Below are 24,214 nucleotides of genomic sequence, written 5' to 3' on the forward strand. Positions count from 1 at the left end.
ATGAAGCTGTTGTTCTCTCACGTTGAGTTGCTTCTTCTTCTTCTCTCACGCTCAGTTGCTTCTCGTTCTTTCATTTGTAAAGGTTCTACCTTTTGCTTATTCTTGTTCACTTGATTTCTCCATGTCTGCAAGTGGCAGTTGTTGTACATTTTCTGGTAGTTTCATTCGGCAATGCCACCATGGAAGACGTGTAGCTATTCAAACTGCAAGAACAAGGAGGAATCCAGGAAGGTTATTCTATACTTGTGCATTGCCCAAACAGACCCAGATAACTGTCAACTTTTTCAATGGGTTGAAGAAGAAAACCAAGTTTCTAATTCCTCTTCTGTCTCAAGAGAATCAAGGGCAGTGGCTGATTTGAACCTACAAATTGAAGCTTTGCAAAAGAAAATGAAAAATTTAACAAATATTGTGTTGTTAGGTTTTTCATTTTTAATTATAATGTTAGTTTTAGGAGGAATGTATTTTAGGTAAAATCTGTAATAACATCTTTTGATATTGTAATTGTTGTTTTGCTGAAGAATTTGTAGTAGGAAGAAATTTGTTGCTACTGTCAGTTACCCATTTCAATGAAATATAATTTGCAGCTGAAATTTGTTGCTATATAGCTTTTTGAAGTTATTGAAGTAGCACTAAACCAGGTGGTCCTACTCCAACTCCAAATCCAAAACATTGTGTAAATTATAAAAGAAAGAGAAGAAACATGACATTAAATCATGTGATTATTTTTAAAATATCAGCAAACACTTCCTAAACCAGAGAACCAACATGACTCAACAATTATTTCATTTCACATACCAAAGCATGGTAGTTACAAGCAATTGTTTAGTAGACCATAATGTTTACATCATTTCACATACCAATGAAGCTTTCATATATAAGTACCATAATGTTTACATCGTTCAAACTTTCAAAATATACAACTAGACATCCTAATAACAAAATACAATTACACATCCTAATAACAAAATACAACAAAAAATAGGTCTTCAGTTTTCTTCATTTTTTATATTGCATCATCTTTATCAGCAACCTTCCTTTGTTTGGCTCTTGTTATGTTTAGCTTATTCCTTGCTACTAGTGGAACAATAGTTGCAGGGACATACATGCAAATGCCAAACATGAATAACACTTGTAATATATAAAAATGGAGTCTTGCAACAAATTAGGTTGAGATAAAAATAATTTGTTGTGACATATTTACCATCAACTCCATGTCACTATCTTGTGGTGACAAATTAGGCTGAGATAAATTAATCTCCACCGAACCTTGTTGAACATGAGCAATAGCTTCTTTAGCCTCATTCAAAGCTTGCCCATATTGAGGTAGTAGGTGGTCATCCTCATTTGAAGTTGGTGGTGCAACATATTTCTTTGGCCTAATAGGAACTCCAATGTTTTTGCAGCTTCTGATGTTATGATTGGTTTGGCCACACCTTCCACATGTAAAGTCAGGCAATTTGCTCTTTAGCCTATGTCCTATGACATTGTCTTCATCTATAGATCTCCTTCTATTTTTCTTAGGCCTTCCTCTTTGGACCTTTTTATGTGGTGGAACATTGTGCATACTGTGTCTGGGCCTAATATTGTGGTCCTTCGACTGGTTCAATAAAATGGTGGTATGTCTTATTATAAGCCTCTATTGACGGCCACTCATGACACATGTCCTCAGGCTTGCCTCCTTTGTGAGTTATTGCTGCAATGGCATGTTGGCATGACATCCCTACATCAAAGTGAAATCAGCAGACATGTAGGTTAGGAATGAAAAAAAAATTGTAAAGAACACAACCTGTTAGTTGCCATACTCTACAATTGCATGTCCATTTAGCTAAATTGACCTCAACCTTATTCCTCCATATGTGGACCTCATATCTCAAGCTCATGTTATCACCACACCAAATTGGAGTCCATTGATTAGAAAAATGAATCTCTTTTTCTTCTAGTATTTTGTACTGAACTGGACATAATGGTCCAGGGTTTCCAGAAAGTTTAACCTTGCGGGCAGCCATGGTTCTCATGATGTAACATCTAATTTCTTCAAGCATGGTGAGAATAGGCTTGCACCTACGCTGCAAAATCTTGGAATTGAATACCTCACGTGTGTTGTTGCATATGTTGTCCACTTTGGGTATTGTATTGAAATGGACTTTTGTCCATGCTTCCTTCGACCATTTATTCAAGTACTCCTAAACTTGGTAGTTGATTGTCTTCAAATGGGCCATATGGCCTTCAAATTCAGCAACAGTAGTGGATTTTTCACATTGCCACACAATTCCTTTAAGTTCCTAGCTTTTCCATTGCTTTATAAAATTTCTCCAAAGATGCAAGACACAGAATCTATGAGGTGCACCAGACATGACTCCCTGTAAAGTTGGAATAAGTCCCTGAAAAAATGCAGTAGTGCAGTAAATTGTAAATCACACCATGCAACGGTGGAATAAGTCCCTGACTTATGTCGTTAAATGCAATTATATCCCTAACTTATGATAATAATTGCAAATCATAGTATGTCATACCTTTTGCATGTCTGACATGAAATTTCATCCATTTTGTAGGTAATCCCCAATATCTTCATGCAACAAAGTTAAAAACCATATTAATAAATTATAAACATTAAATTCCAAAATTATTTAAAATTATGGTAACCATGTTGGACTAAGTACAAATGAATTAAAACTTGCATTCCTCATGGCCAGCAACATGTACATCATCTAAATCATCCTCATTCTCAACAGCTTCTGGAATTGGATGACATTTCAAGGACAACATCTATGAGACTTCTTCTAAGATTGGATCTACTTCATGGTGAAAATAAATGTTTATCTCATTCTCATTTTCAAAAGCATCCCTCACTAAGTGTAATATATCTCCATCTGTTGTACAACTCCTTAACCCATGATTAAAATCTAAGTCCTCATCAATCAACTAAAAACAATCTCCTACATTGGTACATCACTGGCACGTGGAGTGAATCTTCCTCCATGGTGCAATATTAAAGTTATATTGTCATTCATTTTACATAATCACAAACCACAAACATTGCCATATATTAGGAAATAAAAAACCTAACTCAAACTCAAACATAGGCACATCAAACAACAAAATGCAATGTCATCTATAAAAATATAGCATCATAAATCAAAATAATAAAGGACCATAAACCTCACTGCGAAGCGCGAAGACAATGCAAATGAAAACCCTTCAACATATAAAACCCCAAATGAATCCACGAAAACAATGCAAACGAAAACGAATGCAAAACAACCACGAACCTCACTGCCAAGCGCGAAGATTCACAATCATTGACAAAGGGAATGCAATGGAGGGAAGAGCAAACTGCAAACAGTTAAAAAACCCTACAAGCAGACAGTGAGATCGTGGCGTTGTGGGGGGAAATGCGTTTACTTCATTTTTTCAATGCTTTTTAACCTAATTCCTAATTTTTCAATTCAGTCCTTGCTACATGGGATTGTTGACATGGACTCACACTTGTCATGTGGGGTTGGTTACGTGGACTAAGGTTTGCCAAATAGACATTTGACTAACAGAGAAAATTAGATTTTAATAACAGAGACTTAGTTGCATAACAAATGTAAAGATATGGGCTATTTTAAATTTAACATTAAATTAGAGAGTAATATACAAAAAGGATAGAGTCTCCTAAATTGTCTATTTAGTCCTTTTTCCTTCTCCCCACCAAAAAAATCTTATCTTAAGTCTTACTTAAACCCTAATAGGTTGCTTTGACTCCCTCCACAAAACCCTGGCTGGTGTCTGAGTTGTGAGCGAACACACACTATCTCTTTACTGTGCAGTTGCTGCAATGCCTACAAAGCTGTTCTCCCAACTACGTCTTCTCCATCCCCTCCTCCCCATGAAGCCCCGCACTCTCCCCCTTCTCTCAAGAGCCTTCTTCTTCCCTTCCTCCAAGTTCCTCCGAACCGCACCGTTTAAGGTTCGTGCCTTCTCTTCTAGGGCCCACAGCAGGGAAAAGCTTCCGCTCCGCTCCTCCAAGAGCCTCGTCGACGACGAGGCCGACCTCAGCAACTGGGTCGACGATTTGCGCTCCACCCGGACCGACGAAATGCGGCCCGCCCGGGACAGCGAATTGCGTTCCGGCCGAACCAATGAATTTCGGTCCGGTCGGGGCAATGGAGTCCGGACCGGCCGGGGAGACGGATTTCGATCCGACCGGGGCAGCGAAGTGCGGTCCGGCCGGGGCAACGGAGTGCGGACCGGTAGGGGAGACCGGTTCGCCGATTCCGGCCGGGGAAACGGAGTGCGAACTGGTAGGGGAGACCGGTTCGCCGATTCCGGCCGGGGAAACGGAGTGCGAACTGGTAGGGGAGACCGGTTCGCCGATTCCGGCCGGTTCGGCAGCAACAACGACGGAGAGCGCGAATTCCGGCCGCCGAGGAATAATAGTGACAGGGCTTCCGCGTTGGGGAAGAGAAGGGGTGAGGATTTGAGGAAGGGGAGACAGAGTGGCAATGCGAGGAGAAAGTTTCAACCGAGGAGTGATGATGATGATGATGAGGAGGAGGAGGAGGAGGAGATAGTGGGTGGAAGAAAGTTGAAGGGTAGTGGCGTTGGAGCATTTCTTAGCGAGGATCAAGATGACGATGAAGATGAAGAGAGTGAAGGGAGTGAGGAGGAGGAGATATTGAACAAGAGTAGAGCCGCTTTGTTTGGTCAACAAAACGGTTTGAACCGGAGGACCACCGTACCAACTCCAAGACCTTCTTCCCCTGGAGGAGGATCTGATTCTTATTTAAGTGAAACCAGGTGTGTTCAACTGTTCATCATATCATACATATTTTGCTCATGATACTGGGTTTAGTTTCCTTGCCTTTGTGATTGTATTGAATCTATTGGTTATTGTATAATTCATATGGAATTACTGTACTGTGTAGTACTTGTTGGGTTTGGGAATTGTAGAAGTGCAGCATGATAAAATGTAGGGTTCGAGTTAAGCCTGAAAAGTTTTTTTACTCACTGTGACCGCCAGTGTGGCCACATCAGCCACATTTTCCCCACAATGGGAAACAAACCTAGTACATATGATTCAGTTTGAAGGCCCAAATTGAAGCCAGGCTTTTTGCCTCTGCATGTTATAGCTTGCAACCTGCATCAGGCCATGTAGCCTGTTTTGCCACTTCTCAGAGTTGTGAGCCTTGAAAAGTAGAACAAACCGAAAGAAAGGATTGAGAGTGTTTATATGTTCGGTGCATTTTTGTTTATTTTGAGATTGAATGGATACTGTCTTCTTTGTGTATCTATTTGGTTAATGGATGGGATTATGCAACTTTACTTACTGAGTTGTTGTTGTTCCATGCTTTCCATGTATGAATTTGGAAATTGGTTGTGCATACTCTCATGGTGGGCACATGTTAAAAGCCAGTTGTCTTGTATTTGTGGAGGAGGATAGGAATGTAATTAACATAGAGAGAAAGGTGAGCCTTTTTGCTTGTACATTTGTGCTGTTGGTTTACCTTACGTGACTTTGACATATACTTGAATATTATTATCCATGGTTTAGTATGTTATGTTGCTGTTGTATTATGGATGTCTGATTTTTTAGATGTGATGCCACAGATTTGACCAATGTTCAATCTCTCCACTGTCATTAAAAGGAGTCAAGGATGCTGGATATGAGAAAATGACAGTTGTGCAGGAGGCTACTCTTCCAGTAATTCTCAAAGGTTAGTCTTTTTTCATGGACATGGAGGATGGAACAATTTGAAAGAAAACAATCTTAAGGCATAATGTCTTTTTTTTCTTCTTCTGGTTACGTTCTGCCTGTTTGTAAGAGATGTCATCTGATACAATCATACTCTGTCACCTTTTTTTCCCTCTTCCTTTTGGTATCCTTTTTGTGTGGAGTTTATAATTTTGGATGCTACTATCATACTATGTCAGTAATCAGTATTCCAATATTGGGCTATCCCTAATTGATAATATTGAAAATTAACAAGCAATTTATTTCAGCTTTGGTTGACATTGTTCTCATATGTCTTGAGTTTATTTACTATGGTGGAACTTATTCCAATTAACATTTTTAGGTAAGGATGTCCTTGCCAAGGCCAAGACAGGCACCGGAAAAACAGTAGCCTTTTTGGTAAGTCTCTTAATTTGTGTTTGCCTGAGTGATTTGGTGGCTAATAGCCTCTTTATCATTGGAATGTTTCTTCATATTCCTTTATGGGTGACAATTAATGTAAGGTACAGTTGGCACCTAAGCTACCTTTAAATAAGCAAACTACTGGGTTGGATCACTCTGCTTAATTCCTTGGGCTTCAGATTCAGAGTTGGATATTTTATCATGATGATGGGGAATTTCTGTTTCTGTATTCTTTTTAATTGTTTTTGTTGGAGGCTGCTTATAACCCTTTTTTTGTTGTTTAGCTAGTCTGCAGTGGAAGTGGGAGTATTAAAGAAAGTTATATGTTGATCTAATATCTTGAAAGAATTTAAAATATTGATTAAGAATGTTTAATAAAAGAAGAGACCAAAAAGTCTATTTGAGTCTCAACACGTCGAGCTGGCAGCTAATTTATTTTCTTATTGCACCAGTAGTAACAGATGAATAGTAGTTTTGACTCTACTTATTTTTAAAGTGTTTTTAATCAGCTTCCATCAATTGAAGTTGTGGCAAAGTCACCTCCAAGTGACCGTGATCATAGGCGGCCACCAATTTCTGTTCTTGTCATATGCCCAACTCGAGAGCTTGCAAGTCAAGCTGCTGCAGAGGCCACTAAACTGCTGAAGTATCATCCTACCATTGGTGTACAAGTTGTGATTGGAGGGACAAGACTTGCTTTAGAGCAGAAACGGATGCAGGCAAACCCTTGCCAGGTAAATTCTTTCCTCATTGCCACCAAAGTCTTATTTTATGTAGTTATTAGTTAATGTACACCTCCAAAATATTATGTATCACCCCTTCGCTACTAAACAGCCTTGGCTTAAGGATGCTGAACATTATGATTCTTCGTATTGGGACATTGATGTTGCAGCCATCACAAATTGTAGGATTTTCTTTTTTCCAACTAAACATCTTAGATTATAATTTAATTTAAACATCAAGAGACAAGGAAAAGAAAATTTATATGTTTGTTGGTGTGTAAGTCTTCTAATCTTTTATTTATTTGCATAATCATCCTCATATAGTTAACTACTAACTAGTTTTTCAGACTTTGTTGATTGAATATTGAGTTCTGCTTAAGCTACATGTTCTGTTGACACCCATTTTTAATTTGCATACTGTACAGATCCTTGTTGCTACTCCTGGAAGGCTAAGAGATCATACTGAGAATACTGCTGGTTTTGCAACTAGGCTGATGGGTGTGAAGGTCTTGGTGCTTGATGAAGCTGATCATTTACTAGACATGGGATTTCGCAAAGACATTGAGAAGATAATTGCTGCAGTCCCTAAACAACGACAAACTCTTATGTTTTCTGCCACTGTTCCAGAAGAGGTATGTATGTCTTTTTTTTTCCTTTAACTTTTTTAGTGTATGGTTGTATGTTACTTGTTTAGAAAAGATAGAAGTACCAAGCTTATTTTGGTATTTACTATTGTGGCAAAGGTCCGTCAAGTATGTCATATTGCTTTGAGAAGGGATCATGAATTTATCAATACAGTGCAAGAGGGAACTGAGGAGACACATTCACAGGTAATTGCTTATCATTCATGCTAAATAACTAACAAGTTCCTTGCACATGTATATGCATGTGTGAGGTAATGAATATGCATTCGCACGACCAGCATATACTGCCTTTTTATGATATTTATTTATGGGACTTCGAATCATTTCAGGTCCGCCAGACGCATTTAGTTGCCCCATTGGACAAACATTTCTCTTTACTGTATGTTCTTCTGAAGGACCACATTGCAGATGATGTTGATTACAAGGTATGCTTTCTAATCTGCAACCAGCTGTATTGACTGTTTTTCTTTTTATCCTTTCCCTTCAAGACATATAACATGATTAACAAACAAGGAAATCATATTTTGGATTAGTCTATTGCTTGTTAAATTCTAAAAGTGTGATTTGATAACAAAAGGTTTTACTTTTTCTATCACATTTCACATATTTTATGAAGATATGTAATGTAGCTATTGTTTTATCAGGTTCTTGTTTTCTGCACAACTGCTATGGTCACTAGACTTGTTGCTGAACTTCTTGGTGAGTTGAACTTGAATGTGAGAGAAATCCATTCAAGAAAGCCTCAGAGTTATAGAACCAGAGTCTCTGAGGAATTTCGAAGGTCAAAGGGTCTCATCCTGGTTACTTCAGATGTATCTGCACGTGGAGTTGATTATCCAGATGTCACTCTTGTTATACAGGTAATACATACAAAACCTTGCGTCATTACACTTTTGCATGGCATCTTGTGCTGCACATTCACACATTCAAATGTCATTACTGTGACAATTATAGCTATCAGCCCTTGCAAACCATGCTAGCAGGCATCCTAGAATCGTTTATAGGGATTTATGTTGTTTTTTCTTTAGGCATGAATGCCAATGAATATTTGAAAGAATGCTTAATACATGATACATTTTGCTGAAATTAAACACCTGTTGGCATCGGAGAGAAGTTAAAACATTGATCAAAAGTAATTGTTTTGTTTCTTATTTCCTCCACTTGTCAAATGGACAGGTTGGTTTGCCAGCAGATAGAGAACAGTATATACATCGACTCGGTAGAACAGGGCGAAGAGGGAAAGAAGGGCAGGGCATACTGCTACTGGCTCCTTGGGAAGACTTCTTTTTATCTACAGTAAAAGATTTGCCTATTGAGAAAGCTCCCGTGTTACCTTCAGTTGATCCTGATACTAAGAAAAAGGTATTTACTTGGATATACAATGGAGACATTTTTTAAATCAAATCCTCATGCTAGACTTTTAGTCCCTAATTTTATCAAATCTTCACTTTAGTCTCTGATTTTGCAAAATATTTTTCACTTTAGTCCTTTTCTACTATAATTTTCCATTGACAAGGACTAAAATGAATCTTCTGTTGAAAAAGGACTATTAGAATTAGTGTGAAAGCATTTCTCCAACAGCATGGGAGAGTATATTAGTGACTTGTTTGGGCTCATGGCCCTATTGCGTGCATACCTTTTTAACTTAATTTAATCCACCAATGTGGGATTTGTTGTCCAACAAGGACTAAATGACATTTTCTAAGGTCAGAGACTAAAGTAAAGGTTTTGAATATTTAGAGATTAAAATGATAGGCCCTTACAATCTCGGGCCCAAGGGTAGCTTTATTTGTTTCTTTTTTTCATCTCATGCATTGGCAAGTTTATGATTAAATCAATTTGGATCTATATATACCAACATTTTGGTGTTTACAGGTGGAAAAAGCTCTATCCCATGTGGAGATGAAGCATAAAGAAGCAGCATATCAGGCATGGCTTGGTTACTACAATTCCAACAAGAAAGTAGGGCGTGACAAGTACAGGCTAGTGGAGCTTGCAAACGAGTTTAGTAGAAGCATGGGACTTGATAACCCTCCAGCTATACCTAAGCTAGTCCTTGGCAAGATGGGCCTTAGGAATATCCCTGGTTTACGTGCCAAATAGGTTATTCTTTCCATTCAATTTCTCACAAGTCATGTGAAATATGTATTGTTTTCTAGTTAAAATGCTCCCGTATAATTAATTGCAAGACTTGAGACATCAAAATATCAATTATATATACATCCTCCATTTTTTGTTTATCTTCTGCTATACTGAACTCATTGCCGAGTAATTGTAGTTCCAGATTATATCACTGAACAAAATACTGCATCTAGGCAACTTCATATTGGATGAATTTGTTATTGGCTTAAATATATCTATAGTCCCTCAAATTTGAAGCTGTCTTGTTTAGTCCCCCAAATTAAAATGTGTATTTTTTTGTCTCTCAAATTCGAAAAGTGTTTCAGTCCTTGCAGTCAAAACTGCTATAAATTGTGCATTTAAACTGTAAAAAAATGAGGGACTAGAAAAAATTTGTGAATTTAAGGGACTAAAAAATACATATTCCTTGCCTTTAAAAAAGGTATATCCCAAATTTGAGAGAGAAAAAAACATATTTAAGCCTTTGATATTTAAGATATTGCAACAGCTATCCCGCTTTGAATGAGTAAGATTGAAATGAATATGTGCGGCAGATTGCCTTTAAATGTTAGTGGGATCAAATTGCATGTTCAAACTAAAATGAAATATTAACTTTGATGATTTAATTTATATTTTTTGAATTGCTATTTAATTACTTATCTGAAGATTTAAAGATTAATGCAATTTCACAGAAGGGCCACCACGAATCCACCATAGTTGCTAGGATTGAAGGTGAAGTTAATCGTTAGTTCGTACCTTGATTTGTTAACGAGCTATAAATTTGGCTCGTTTATAGTGAGCTTGAGACTTGTGCTTGATTCAATAGTTATAAGGATAATTCAGTAATACCTGATTCGCTTATATGATTCATTAAATTATGAGCATAATTAGAGATATACTAACGGGGGTTGGGTTTACTAAAAAGAATTAGTCCTCCACAATATGATCAGTGAATCAAGATTTAAATTTTTGCTAGAAGAGATATTCATATTTAGTACCTAACAAGTCAAACAAGATTACTTCTAAAGGGAATATATGTAAAAACTAAAAAGATATGTAAATATAATTTTAATGATAATTAATATATTAGTATTTATTTATTTTTACTAAATTATTTATTAACTAAATATATGGGGAAAAAAGCTTAATGATTATGTACGTATTTTTTTTACACTGTCAACTAATAAAAAATCATTTTTGGTGTGATTTTTATGGTAAAGAGTCTAATGTGAAATAGTTTTATATTATTATTCATCACAAATCACTGTTTGAATTACTTTATGATAATTATTTTAAAATTCAACAAACTCATTATATAAAATGAGTTGCGATTGGATGATTATGTAAAAAAATTTGCAGTTAATGCATGATACTTTTTCTTCATTATAAAAGTTAACAAACGTACCAAACATGATTTTTTTTTATTAAATAATAGTATAAAACTACTTTATGTTGTTGACATATAGCCTATTAAGAGTTTGAAGATTTGATGTTAATTCATTATATTGAGAAATTAAAGTCAATTTTTGTTTGCAAATTAATGTTTTTTATTCATAGGAATTGAAAAACAAATATGAGGAGATTTATAATAACTATGCATCTTACTTAACCAATTAAACTAGACTCCCTTAATTTCAAATTAAACTTAAGTTTCTCTTATCCAACCTGCAACTCAACTAGCATCTAACTATAATAATTTCTTGATTTGTATGTTTTTTAGTATTGGAATGGAAAAATCCATTAGGTAAATAATAAAAAATTAAAATGTTTTTTTTCTTATTTTTGATAAATTAGTGTTAATATATAGATGTAAAAAGATTTGTTTGAGGAATAAATCTCTCTATTTGTAAAGAATTGTTGGTGTAAAAGTAGAGACATAAGATTGGATTCAAAAAGAGTGAATCTACAGCATCCAAGTCGGGCACCTATCAAATCTTTAACTGCTTGTATGAAAAATTTATATTAAGTTACAATTATAACTTGAAAGAGCTTAAATATTCAATTAATATAAGTTTTGATATGGTTAAAGAAAAAAATGTTTAATACTAGCGTAGTAAATATGAATTACTCCAGAACTATCAAGTTTAATCCTAAAACTATAATTAAATTTTTGTTTTCAAATTTACCTTAAAAGATATCTTGGTCAAACCCAGCTCCATTCACATCTGTTTTAGCAGGCTACTTTCACTACTTTGATATAGCTCGTGTGTTACATGAAAATAGGAGACAGAAATTAAGAAGGAAAATGGAGTATCTTATTGTCTCGGAGACAAAAGAAAATAAGGATGGAAAAAAGATGAGGTGCGATTCACAAAAAGAATATAAAAATGGGTGGTGGAAACTCCACCGATTTGACAATCATGGATGTTTGATTTAAAGAAGAAAAAAATTAAAAAAAAGGAAACAGAGAAAGAAAGTATAAAAAAAAGAGATAATTAAGTTATTTAATAAAAGAAAATAAATAAAGACAGTTTTCTGTTATGCTTGTTTGATGACATATAATAAATAAAATGAATGTATATCTCTAGCAGGTTCGTTGATAACTAATTTCTAATTAAAATTCTAACCATCTATCTTTGATGAAATATCTATCTTCTTTCAACCACATTTTTCTTTCATCTGCAAGACTCTATCTTTGATGAAATATCTTCTTTCAACCACATTTTTCTTTCATCTGCAAGACTCAATCATAAGACCTAACTTCAAAAATCCAGGTTTAATACCACCTTGTACCAACAAGTTGTTGAAATGGGTTTTCCTCATAAATTCTACTTAGAAGACAAAAATTGGAGAAAACGGCCTCATAACCTTTTATCGTTTTATAGATTGGGTAACACAAACGTAAAATGACATCTAATAGTATCTCATGACAATTTTATTGCTAATAAGCTATATAACAATGTTCAAAACTTCAACAAAGATCTGCTGCGTGTTCTAAAACGAGTACCCAACTACAACATTGTTTAAAAGAGAAGCTGACAAAAATCTATAACAAGGTAAATTTTCTAAATTCTGAACCTAAGCCAGTTTTCTACTTTGGTTGGGTTACAAATGTGTCTAAACTTTGAATAAAAATCTAATCACCAAGCCATCCATCCATCCCTTTTTTCTTTTTGATAGACTGGGAGGAGAGTCCTGCATCCTCTCTGTCCCCATTGTTTTCATCCTCAAACATGGGTCTTGGATGGACAAACTTAACCAAAGTTGGTTAATCACCTGTAAGTGTACATGTAAGAGCCTGGGCACAAACAAACAAGGGACCTACATTCTTTTTCTTTTTAAAGAACAATAATGCCATGAAATGGACAGATAGTATTCCCCGGTTACATGCCCTGCCCAGTCCTAGAATGAAGAGGAACAATCCTCCTCTTTCAAGAATTCCTCCTGGCCACTTGACCTGACCGCAGAATCAGGGACCCCTGTTGAAAATCATAAAATTAAGACATGATGAAAACAATCCAAGTGAATAATGACGAGAGTTTAAAATCTATGCACCAATGGTGTAAAGAATTTTTAAATTGTCGACAAATTAGAAATTGTCGTGTATGGTAATTTAGTTTTAACTTTTACAATAACTACAACAGTGTAAAGTTTTACACAGTTAACTAATCAAAAATCATGCTAGCGATGACTTTTAGGAGGTGTTTGGTACAAAAGAAGTTTTTAGTTTCCAAGAAATCTAAACTTGGGGAGAATGATTGTTTATGATTTAAAAAGTAACATTCTCAAGAAACATTGTTTCTCAGGAATGTTTTTTAATTATGTTTCCCACAAAATTGTTGACATGGGTGGAAGTAGGAATCAAACTTTTCTAAGATGGGAAAAAAAGCTTGTGATAAAAATATCATGTTACTCTTATTATATATCATTTAATGTGGTAAATAATTAAGTTTATGAGAAAGTTCTACAAAAATATAAACACGAAAATTTTTTCATTCCTAAGAAACATATATAAATATTCCCAAAAACATTTATGACAAACCAAACAGATTTTAGTCATTCCTAGGAATCATGATCTTCGGACATGAAAAATTTTCCCTTCTACCAAATGCACCCCTTAAATTAAGGTAATTTATCATAGAAGTCAACAGAATAAGATGCTTGTTTCATGAATCAAGGGGCAAATAAAAGAGGTAGATTAAGAACAACTACCTTGAGACATGAGGTGAGGAGGGTTGATCTGGGGAAGATCGTTGGCTGTGACCACCACGAAACCTTTGATCTTCATGTGCTCCACTAGATTGAGTTCCCTCATTTGCCTGTGACAGCTCATTGACACCTGAGAACCCCATTGGTCCCAAAGTCCCAAACTCAAGCTGCTCTGCTGGTGAACCATAACCAGTATTATGATCATAAGGATAAAACATTACAACAGATGGCATTGTTGGTCCATTTGACGAGAACCCGCTTGGGTTCATGGCCGGTATAGGGTACATTCCATAAGCTACATTGGAAGGATTACTCTGCAAGGAATTTGAACCAACTGGACCATTCTGGTGAGGAATGAAATTGTCATGCCTATGTGAACCCCATGATCTCTCGGCACGGCTCTCGCTGCTAGACAGCCGCTCTGTCTTTGAGTTGGGCTTCTCATTTTGGTTGCGATTATGGCCACGCCCAGTTCCTCGCAATTTTGAGTTTGTATTCCAATTTCCTTCTCTATCACCATGATGGTCGCTTCTATCATAATTGTAATTTCCCCTTCTGGTATTAGTGGAATGCCGATCCCGAGCAGAAACCTTCTAAATAAATTGAAAAGGAAGTTAAAAAAAAGAGTATAAAGAAAACAGCAGAACCAAAAAGTAAATTGACTATAGAATTTGAAATGGAAACACTTACTTATTTTGGTATGCACGCATCAGAAAGAAAAAAAAACTGCAGAAAAAATTACAAAGTTCCTTAGAAATTATCATACCGGATTTGGCAAGTAGGTTCCAGTCCCACTTCGATATCGAGGCATATCATCTACATAACGTTGGTAAATATTGGCAGGTCTATTAGAAACCGATTGGAGAGGAGCAACAGGAACCAGGCGTGGCCCGTAGTTCATAAGCTGACTGAAAATATTCATGTTACCAGAAATAGGTCTTCCAGGGCCATCCCAAGGATATCGACCCTGCAAATAAACAGGAGGCACCATACCAGGTGAAGGATACGTCATTGAAGGCGGAAGACGTGAGTTTTGACAAAATCGGCCATATTGCAAATTTTGCCAGTGGCTAACAAAGTCACTATTAAGAATGTCAGACTTGTGCTCTGATGACTCAATAGCCACCCTTGTCATAGAATTGGAAGGACTTGACACCCCAGGGTGTTCATATCCCTCAGATGAATCAAAATTCTGACTTGAATCACTGTTATCTGCCCCTTCTTCCAAATTGAAGTTGCTTGTTGAAGTGTCAGAAGACTCAGTTGGAAAATTATATAAAGGAAGCATTGTAACAAAGGGAACAGGTGGCCCAGTAGGATAAAATGTAAATGGAACAACCCCAGAATTATCTCTTTGGCGAGAACCAGGACCTAAAAGCACCGGAGATATGGGTAATGGAGAATCTGATCCACTTGTCTGGGCAGTTTCAAAACCAGATATTTGATTCCTTGGAACATGCATAGAAGTACTAGATGTGGGCCAAATGCTTCTTTCTGATATGTTAGATGCCATGGTCGACAAAGGAGTCCACTCTCTATTTTCATCATCTACTCGATTAGATGAAGTTTCTGAAACATTCTTACCCTTCGCATAAACAGGAGATGCTATTGAGGAAGTATTTTTCCTCCCCCTTCTCTCCCTAGTTGATTTTGAGGATTTGGCTGATGATCCATCCCATGAGCTTTCAGAAGAGGTCCTACTCTTAAAGGAGCTCAAAGGAGGTGCACTGGACAACTCAGAATTTGCTGTTCTATCATCAAAATAAACCTCATTTCTTCGGCCATCTTGATAATGAAAATTGTCAACATGCTCTTCTCTTGTAGAACCTCGGTTTTCTTTAGTAAACTTCTGCTGAACTCTGGCAGAACTGTTACTGTTGGAGCTTCCTACCCGAGACAATGGGGCAGAGTTATTATAACTATCTGAAGTAGACTGTTGTCTATCCTCTGGAAGCATTTCAAAATTTCCATTATCAACTTCAACCTCACTAGCAGAACCCCTTTCCTGTTCATGCCAGTAATTATTATCTGCTTCTGCTATGTTCATCTCAACAGAACTGAAATTTTCATGGTTAGTTTCAAGTAAATCTTGAGGACTTGAGGTCATTCCTATGCCAGGGAAATATGGAGTCAATGGTGGGACGAAACCTTGAGGAAATTGCATATTTGTACCCCAAGGAGCCTCAATAAAGGGAATGTTACCCATATTTCTCTGAGCATATCCCATCGATGCAAGAATGGAAGGTGGAAAGTGAAATGGTAGGTGACCTGGCGCAATATTCATTGGAACATGAGTCTGACCACTGAAACCCTGAGCTGTGGGAGATGCCATCATATTCAAAAGGTCCTGCTCCTCCTGATGCATCATCTGCATTCCATCTGCACCCACAACAGAAGCAAACTCTTCACCCATGACACCTGACCTTGATTCATCATGATTACTGTTTGAATCAGCAGCATTTTCAAGAACTTGATGAGATGAGATGAGCCTAGCAGATGACTCATCCATTCTTACAGCTACATCAGGTTCAACATGCTTCCTACGACTATTCTCCAACTTTGCAAAGGAAGTCTGGCCTTTACTACTTTCTGTTGCTTTTGTACGCCTTCCTTGGGTTGAAACGTCACCATATGAGTCAGTCAGCTCAGGGCTAGAACATGTCCTGGCAAATAGAAACCTTCCCTGAACATCACTCACTAGGTTATCGGCTTTAACATTTCTCTGAACTTTATCGACATGAGGACCTGGATTAGAATTAGTTTCCCTACGGACTTGATCAAAGGTCCTTGAATTATTTTGGCTTCCATAACTCTTTTGATTCTGAGAATGCGAAACTGTAGAAACAACATTTCTAGTTGTCTTTTCCGATGATAAATTACTATACTGAGACAGACCACTTTGTGAAACATCTTCCTCTTCATTAGATTCATGATTGGAGGCACTACCAATTTTATGGTTATTGTTCCGGAGATTCTCAAACCTCTGTAATTGGTCATGACTGGATAAACTCAAATGCCGTAGGTCGATGCTTGGAACATCAGGCCTTTCCCCACTTCCGTGTCTCTCCCAAGTGTTAAAAAAGAACTGATTGACCTCAGAAAACAATTCATCCTCTGAGCAATCAAGTAATCTAGCCAGCCTTTTTGCCCCAAACGCAAAGGCACTGCGTATCCTAAAGAAATTACCTGGTTTACGTGTATCATATATGCAGAGTTAGCAAACAAGACAAATGTATAAAAAATAGTTAAGGAAACTAATAACAAACAAATATAAATCCAGTTTAACTTCCACAGAATGCATAAAATTTTGTCATACTCTCATCGTTGGTTATGATTAGATAAACACACTGAAGGTTTTTTTTTTTGTTCAATTCTAAAATCCAAAATGTGTACAATAATTATTGGAAGCTACAAACAAATACAGTACCAATCTTCTATATATTGTGTCCAGATTTTCTAACCATCTATGGAACAAGAACCCATGAGAGTGACTCCAAAGGCATATAGTTGGAAGTAAACTACCATGGTCATGTAGGGAAACATCGATGGTCATCATAACATTATGAGACATGTATAAGTATCTGCTTGAATTTTATGCATTTTTCATTACAAATCTATAGCATAAATTTATATATGATAGGAAAAACAAAAAGGTAAGGAGACTACACTACATCATGAAAGACATTCATGTTTATCCATAGATGGCAACCATAGTCCATTGTCCCATGTGTCTTAATTCTTCAAACTTTATAAAGTTCATATTATTGTTGCATTAAAAACTAGCAGCAGGGACAGATCCAAAACAAAATGAACTTGGTCCAAATTATAATCTGAAAAATAGTAACACGGACATATAAAATGAGCCAAATCCAAATTTTGAGACCAACAGACCTTTGCTGACACTACGGCCAAGGTTATTGTTGACACGCAAAGGATCAATAACATTGAAATGCTTGGAAACAAAGGGTTGCCCCTGATTTTCTTGGCCACCGGGGAAAACGGCATAAACTGAGCTACAGGCATCGAGAAATAACTTGCTGAGCAGTAAATCTCCACCATCTTTTCTAGGAGGTTCAGCTGTGGATAATGTTAGGGAAGGAAGAAAAGCAATCAATACACAAGACAAACCTAAACCAATATAGACAAAGGGACCTTTAATAAGAATGTAACTACCTGTCACATCTGGGAGTGAACTAATAGGTACTGGACCCCAAAGACTTACACAGAAATTTTCCCAGTCAAACTTACTAAAAAACTCCAAAAATCGATACAATACCTACATAAGCAAAGACAATACCATTCCAAATCAATCATCAAAAACACTAAAATAAAAGAAAACCACGTAATTTCTGCTACCTCTAGCGGTCCGGCAAAAGAATTGTTGAAAACATGAAAAATGTAAAGAACCAAGGTTTCTAAGGCATAAGTTGAGATAAGTCCATGGTGGGCACCAAGTATACGGCTCTCATAGTAACACCAAGCTTTTATCAGGATAATGCTACGCTTGAATAAATGATTTTGGTTAATCAGATTATCAACCTACAGAAACAAACTCATTCTTGTAAAATCAAGAAAAAAATAGTATCAACTTACAGCAACAAACTCAAATTCTTGTAAATTCAAATGATATATATGTGAGGCTTCTGGGATGCCCCAAATTACCTCCTCAAGAAAACAAAGGGTGCACAACCCTCCAAGCTGGTTAAATGAAATGTCTACTACAATATTCTCAACAAGACACTTTATAATTTTCACCTGCAAATATGAAGGGAAACAATGTAAATAATAGCCCTCTATAATCCCAATAGAAGGCCCAAAAAAATCATCTTTCTTTGAAAATCTTACCAAGCTAGACAATTAACAAAAATGACAACATTAGAAACAAATTGTTAGTAAATTATCATTTTGAATTTTAACTTTGAAGTATTTAAAAATTCCTAACCATGCCAACAAATTTAAAATATAAAAAATGAATTCAGCAATTAATAGCACAAAAATGTGTCTCTCAAGCTAGCAATTGTTTAACTAGTATTTGTTCTTCCACCATGCATAAGTTATATTTTCATATACATAACCATAACCAGACCTAGTGTCCTATGACCTCAAGTTTCTGTAACAATCTCACAACCACTTAAAAAATCCCCTTCACACTCACATATATGTATTAGTAGGTGGATATATTTAAATATCTGCAAGTTAACACAAAAGTTATTTCCTCAGTGAATGTGAATGCAGAGTAGCACAAGACTTTAAAATAAATCTTAGAAAAATCCAAACTTAAGCATGACACAAAGATCACAACCAAATTGAGAAAGCAACAAAATATTTATAAACTAGATGATTGATCAACATTATAAACAGTTACAGTAAGAGTTTAACAATCTTAAAGACTCTCTGTTATTAGAGAACCTACTTCAGCCTGGATGTACTGAACCTCCTTGACATGAAACTCGGCATTCTCATTCTTCTCCTCATTCTCTAGCATGTCACGAACTTGATGTGCCCATGAATCCTTCAGATTTTGATTCTTACTGAATGCAGTTAAGTCAATATCTCCATCAGGCAAATAAGTTTTGAGGGGTACCGACCCAAAGGTGAACACCTGTAGTTGTAAGCAATCATTTGTATAATAATGTGTGAGTACAACTGCAAGTTAAAATCAAGAATATTACTGCTGATCTTCTGGATGAAACATACAAAGCCATGATACCCAATACCCAACAATCGCTGCATTAAAATTTACAATGGCATGATGCAGAATTATTCACTACTAGGGATAACATAATTTCACTACCAAAACCAGAATTTAATATTCCCCCACTACAAACACATGATATGTGCACCTTCTCACTACAAACTGGGATTTCTGATCTAGCACCACTCAGTTTAAAGACTTGCAACAGCATGATAGTGTTATTAAGTACTTTCATCATACAATAATGATGTCGTAATTGGTCACAAGTTACAACGACCTTCAGCTATAAAAATATCACAGCATAATTATAGCTAAAACAATACATGACTCCCTACTAATCCTGAGTTATTATGCAACAGATAAACGACAATCTCCACAAAACACGAACCTGGCAAGGGAAGCATTTCATGATCAGCCGTTGGACATAGTCGGCAACCGCATTGCGGCGCTCCTCAGAGGGAGGATTAGGCTGAATGCAGGCAATCAGCTCTGCAGTCCTTTGCTCAGCTTTCAACCACCGCTCTGAGTCGAGAACCTGTATCACAGAGGCAGCTTCATTGGGCAACAAGCCATTTGGCAATAGCCCACTTGGTGCCTGTGCCCACCCCTCATGTTCTCCCATGCAAGCCTATGTTTTCAACACTCCCCAACTAAACCTACCAACCCAAACCAAAATACCACCACAGCTCCTTCTAGATAAGAACCAATATTGAAACTCAAAAAAAAGCTTGCAGAAGCAGCTATTAATCTCAGTGTTCTCCCTCAAACTTTTGAAGGGAAAAAATTTCTTCCCCTTGCACAACAAACATACCAAGACAGGACTTTATTCCCTCTGCAGTTCAAAAAAAAATCTAAAATAAAAAAAAAAGAAGCAAAAACTGTAAAATTCCACTAAACCAATTCTGGGTATTACCCAAAAAATAATACACACAGAGATATTGCAAAAGGCACAATTTCAGAGAACCCCAGCAAGTACAAAATACGAATACCCAAAAGTTAAAAAAAAAAAAAAGATTTTGCAAGACACCCAAATGAAAACGAATCAAAAGAATAAAAGTGCTGCTTGGTTGTAACAAGAGAAGAGTTGAGATGATCAAAACCCTAATGGAAAAAGGGTGAATCCCAACACAGTGTTGAAATGCGTAGAGGAGATGGTGGGCATCAAATATTAGGGGAGAGAGAAGTTGGGTTGCGATCCAAAACGGGTCTTGGTACAGATAGAGAAAAGGGTGCAAAACGAAGGTTGGTGGTTGTTACGTGTGAAAAAATGAAATGAAAAAATTAGGGATTGAAGAAGTAGTCTACAAAAAGGGGTTCGGCGTTTCAGAGAGAAAGGAGAGAGTTTGTGTTGTGTTATTGTTGTTGTGAATGTGTGCAATTTAAGGGAGTTTTCTTTTTGGTTTTGGTTTTCGTAATGCAAAAAATAATTTAATTGGCAAAAAACTGAGCCTGTTGTGAGGGTGATAAATAGAAATAGAAATAGAATCTTGTGAGATAGACAACGAAAAAAAGAAGCACAGAGAAAACAAAAGGGGAAAAGGAAAGAAATAAGTAAAAAATATTCACTCAATAATTTCATTAATTTGCACCATTCCTTTTTATCTACAAAAAAAAATGGGAATGGAAATTGTTTTTGTCACCTGAAAAACAAAATTTGTGTTGTGAGATCATCACCATACCAGACCCGTTTAGAAAAAGCCTAGACCTAGCCCATCTTTTCCATGAAATGTGAACTCCTTATTTTGTGTTCTGGACTGCACTTTGTGGGCTGGATTAAATTTACCAAGAATCTACTCTCTCTTTTATGATCCCAGAATTTATTCTTGGTTCATGAGAATTGATTTTGATAAATTATTAAATTATAGTGTGTTCGAAGACTTGTTGAGAATGGAAGAATCATGTTTGAGATGTGAATACTATATTATCATGTTTGGAAACACCTAATGAAGCCTCGGATCACGTCTGTTTTGAAAAATATGTGAAAGATATCATATGGAGCGTTGACCTAGACGTAGAAATTCACATTGCATATTCACAATAACACACATTATAACTATTAACATATGAAAATTACATCCAAGGCATGAAAAATCACATATGAAATGTGGAATTAAACAACACACTATTAGATTTACTAAAGAGTTCTTCATTACTAGTAACTAATATTTTCTATTTTAGTACACATTCATTTTAAAAATACATGAAAGTTAACACACAAAACATTAACATGAAATCAGAAATTTACATTGCACATTTACAACCAAACACATATCGTAACTATTAACTTCTGAAAATTACATTAGAAACACGAAAAATCACATATGAAACGTGGAATCAAAACGTTATTTAATTGACTAAGAGTTTTTCATTTACAATAACTAATACTTTCTATTTTAATGCACGTCCATTATTGGAAAATATGTGAAAACTATCACACCGAGCATTAACTTGTGCATAAAAAATCGGACTGCACATTTACAACCAAACACGTATTATAATTATTAACTTCCTAAAAATCACATCCGAAATGTGAAAAATCACATGAAAATGTGGAACCAAACATGCCATTAGATTGGCTAAATAGTTTTTTTTTTAATTATTTATTCACAATAACTAATTCTTTTTATTTTAGTGCATGTCCATTCTAAAAAATACGTCAAAGTTATCACATAGAGCATTAACCTGGACATAAAAATCCACATTACATATTTACAATCAAACATACATTATAAGTATTATCTTGTAAAGGTCACATTAGAAATGTGTACAATCACATCCGAAATGTGAAATCAAACACATAATTTGATTGGCTAAAGAGTCTTTAACTGGAACGGACTGAAGTTCAACCGATGGACCTTGCCCCCTTGATTTTTTTCTAAATTTTACATTTAATGTATTATTCGGTTATGTTTTAATGTTTTATGGAAGTTTGAATTTGAGTTTTACATATGGCTCTTATATCAAATATCAACTTCAAGTTAGGCTCCTGGATGGTTATAGATTGATCTTATTTTATTGTTTATTGTCTTGTATAATCATAGTGGAGAAGCAGCAGTGTGAGATTGGTATCAAATTTGTCTATGAAAATAGATTATTATTTTTTTATAAGGAAATCTGATCTAAAAATATATTGGACTAAATTATAGTTATTATATTTATCAAATCAATAGCAATCTTATTTAAATGTTATATTTATCAAATTTTAATTACTATTGTATACAATAAGTTTTTATTCTTGACTTTCTTAAATTATAAAATTAATAGTAATTTTATCTTTTAAAAATAAATCTGACCTGAAGATCATATTTTATTAATTTTAGTCATCATATGACTATTTTTATCCCTTGAAATTTTTAAAAATTGTAAAATCAATAACAATCTTATTTTTTTTCAAGAAGTTTTATTTAAATATTACGTTATCAGATTTTTGTTATTTTATGGTTAGTTTTTATCTCTATGCTTCTAAAATTATAAAATCAATAGTAATTTTATTTTTTATAAATAAATCTTATATGAATATTACATTTTATTAATTTTAGAGTTATTATATAATTAGTCCTTATTTCTCAAAGTGTCATTGAAGTGACAGTAAATTGTTATAATTTCCAAATTCACAACAAGACGGCAGAGTGATCTTTCTCAGCTATGCATATCCTTCCCAAGAAGATGAAGGATGAAATATTGACGGATTGTTTTTTAGTATACATTAAAAATAAATTTGTTTAAAAATTTAGTATAAATTATAGAAGATTTTCATGAGATGCAGGAAGATGTTCCATAATTTGATGGATTATTAATGTAATTAACATTTTGAAATATCAATTTATGAATATTTTATATATACAAATTTATTATATATTTTTTCTATATGAATTTTAATTTTTATAGTTGGTGTCCTGCCATAAGAGTCTGGGTCCGCCCCTGGTCCTTGATAAGAGTCTCCCTGATCTTTAATTGTAACCGATACTTTCTATTTTAGTATTACTATTAACTAATTAATTATTAATTTGATTATAAAATTATTTGGAAGAAAAATAATTAATAAATTATGAAAATGAGAAAGAATGGGAAAAAGATGAGAAAGCAAATAAGAGAGATTCATTCCATAATGAGGATGCATGATTTTTGTTTTTGTGTTTTAGTATAAGAATGTTTGACATATAGAAAAAATTAAAGATCTGATTTTGTTGAATGATAAGTGAAATACAAGTCAAATATATATAAAGGAAATTAAAGATTTCATCATGGAACAAAGTTTATTATTTGAACTTAAAAAGATAAATGCAACAGTTTATTATTTGCTAGCATGTATCGTCTTCTTAGATGGTCTAAAATGAATCATGTTTAATAACTATTAGATTCATCTCATCCTTAGGATCATACCATATACTCTCTGCACAAGATCTTTTTTACGCAACCCCTTTTGGCCTTTACACAGCCCCTTACCTCCTTCATAGTTGGTGACCACCATGATCATTTCTGCACTACCACGACAACCACCATAGAAAGGTGGTGGTGGTGCGTTGGGTTTGGTGGAGGCACGAGCTGGTTTGGTTATGGTTGGAATAAGTGGTGACTGGTGGTGGTGTTTGGGTAAAAGATGGTGGTTATTGTGGATGTTGAAGAGGAAGGTGAATAGGGAGAAAGGTTGTGGGGTGGAGCAGCGATCTCTTTCTACAATGGTCGTGGTGGTGGTGGGAGGGGTTGTTGCCGTGTATAGTGCTGAGTCACAACCACCCAACACCACCTCCACCTCGACACC

The 24,214-nt window shown here is 35.5% G+C and overlaps 2 protein-coding genes across 4 annotated transcripts; one reads left to right on the plus strand and one right to left on the minus strand.

Moving 5' to 3' along the window:
• Positions 1-3,740: 3,740 nt before the first annotated feature.
• On the plus strand, positions 3,741-9,739 carry LOC114390664 (DEAD-box ATP-dependent RNA helicase 31-like). 2 transcript variants are annotated; one of them, XM_028351483.1, is made up of 11 exons: positions 3,741-4,238; positions 4,290-4,785; positions 5,596-5,702; positions 6,063-6,118; positions 6,631-6,855; positions 7,269-7,475; positions 7,587-7,673; positions 7,817-7,912; positions 8,132-8,347; positions 8,664-8,849; positions 9,363-9,739. In XM_028351483.1, exons 1-11 carry the CDS (start codon positions 3,824-3,826, stop codon positions 9,588-9,590), a joined length of 2,319 nt encoding a protein of 772 aa, XP_028207284.1. In that variant the 5' UTR covers positions 3,741-3,823; the 3' UTR covers positions 9,591-9,739. The 2 variants fall into 2 exon arrangements, with proteins under 2 accessions (XP_028207284.1, XP_028207283.1); XM_028351482.1 differs by having other exon boundaries at positions 3,741-4,785.
• Positions 9,740-12,455: 2,716 nt separating this feature from the next.
• On the minus strand, positions 12,456-20,869 carry LOC114390893. Of its 2 annotated transcripts, none has more exons than XM_028351813.1 (9): positions 19,841-20,869; positions 19,171-19,359; positions 18,420-18,512; positions 18,114-18,296; positions 17,931-18,033; positions 17,649-17,834; positions 14,524-16,943; positions 13,761-14,347; positions 12,456-13,027 (listed from the first exon to the last, which is right to left on the minus strand). In XM_028351813.1, the coding sequence occupies exons 1-9, from the start codon at positions 20,072-20,074 to the stop codon at positions 13,018-13,020; spliced, it is 4,005 nt and encodes a 1,334-aa protein (XP_028207614.1). In that variant the 5' UTR covers positions 20,075-20,869; the 3' UTR covers positions 12,456-13,017. The 2 variants fall into 2 exon arrangements, with proteins under 2 accessions (XP_028207614.1, XP_028207613.1); XM_028351812.1 differs by having other exon boundaries at positions 13,761-14,350; positions 19,841-20,868.
• Positions 20,870-24,214: the final 3,345 nt, after the last annotated feature.

Source organism: Glycine soja, chromosome 16 (assembly GCF_004193775.1).
Source record: "Glycine soja cultivar W05 chromosome 16, ASM419377v2, whole genome shotgun sequence".
NCBI classification, from domain to species: domain Eukaryota; kingdom Viridiplantae; phylum Streptophyta; class Magnoliopsida; order Fabales; family Fabaceae; genus Glycine; species Glycine soja.

What these genes read in the sequence shown, in the direction of transcription:
- LOC114390893 (XM_028351812.1), bottom strand. Translation starts at nt 20,074, where the DNA reads ATGGGAGAACATGAGGGGTGGGCACAGGCACCAAGTGGGCTATTGCCA. An exon ending in TTCAGTACATCCAGGCTGAA is followed by an intron (nt 18,513 to 19,170) that starts GTAGGTTCTCTA and finishes TCATATTTGCAG; the next exon opens with GTGAAAATTATAAAGTGTCT. An exon ending in TGGCCGTAGTGTCAGCAAAG is followed by an intron (nt 16,944 to 17,648) that starts GTCTGTTGGTCT and finishes CACGTAAACCAG; the next exon opens with GTAATTTCTTTAGGATACGC.
- LOC114390664 (XM_028351482.1), top strand. Translation starts at nt 3,824, where the DNA reads ATGCCTACAAAGCTGTTCTCCCAACTACGTCTTCTCCATCCCCTCCTC. An exon ending in CTGAGGAGACACATTCACAG is followed by an intron (nt 7,674 to 7,816) that starts GTAATTGCTTAT and finishes GAATCATTTCAG; the next exon opens with GTCCGCCAGACGCATTTAGT. An exon ending in ATCCTGATACTAAGAAAAAG is followed by an intron (nt 8,850 to 9,362) that starts GTATTTACTTGG and finishes TGGTGTTTACAG; the next exon opens with GTGGAAAAAGCTCTATCCCA.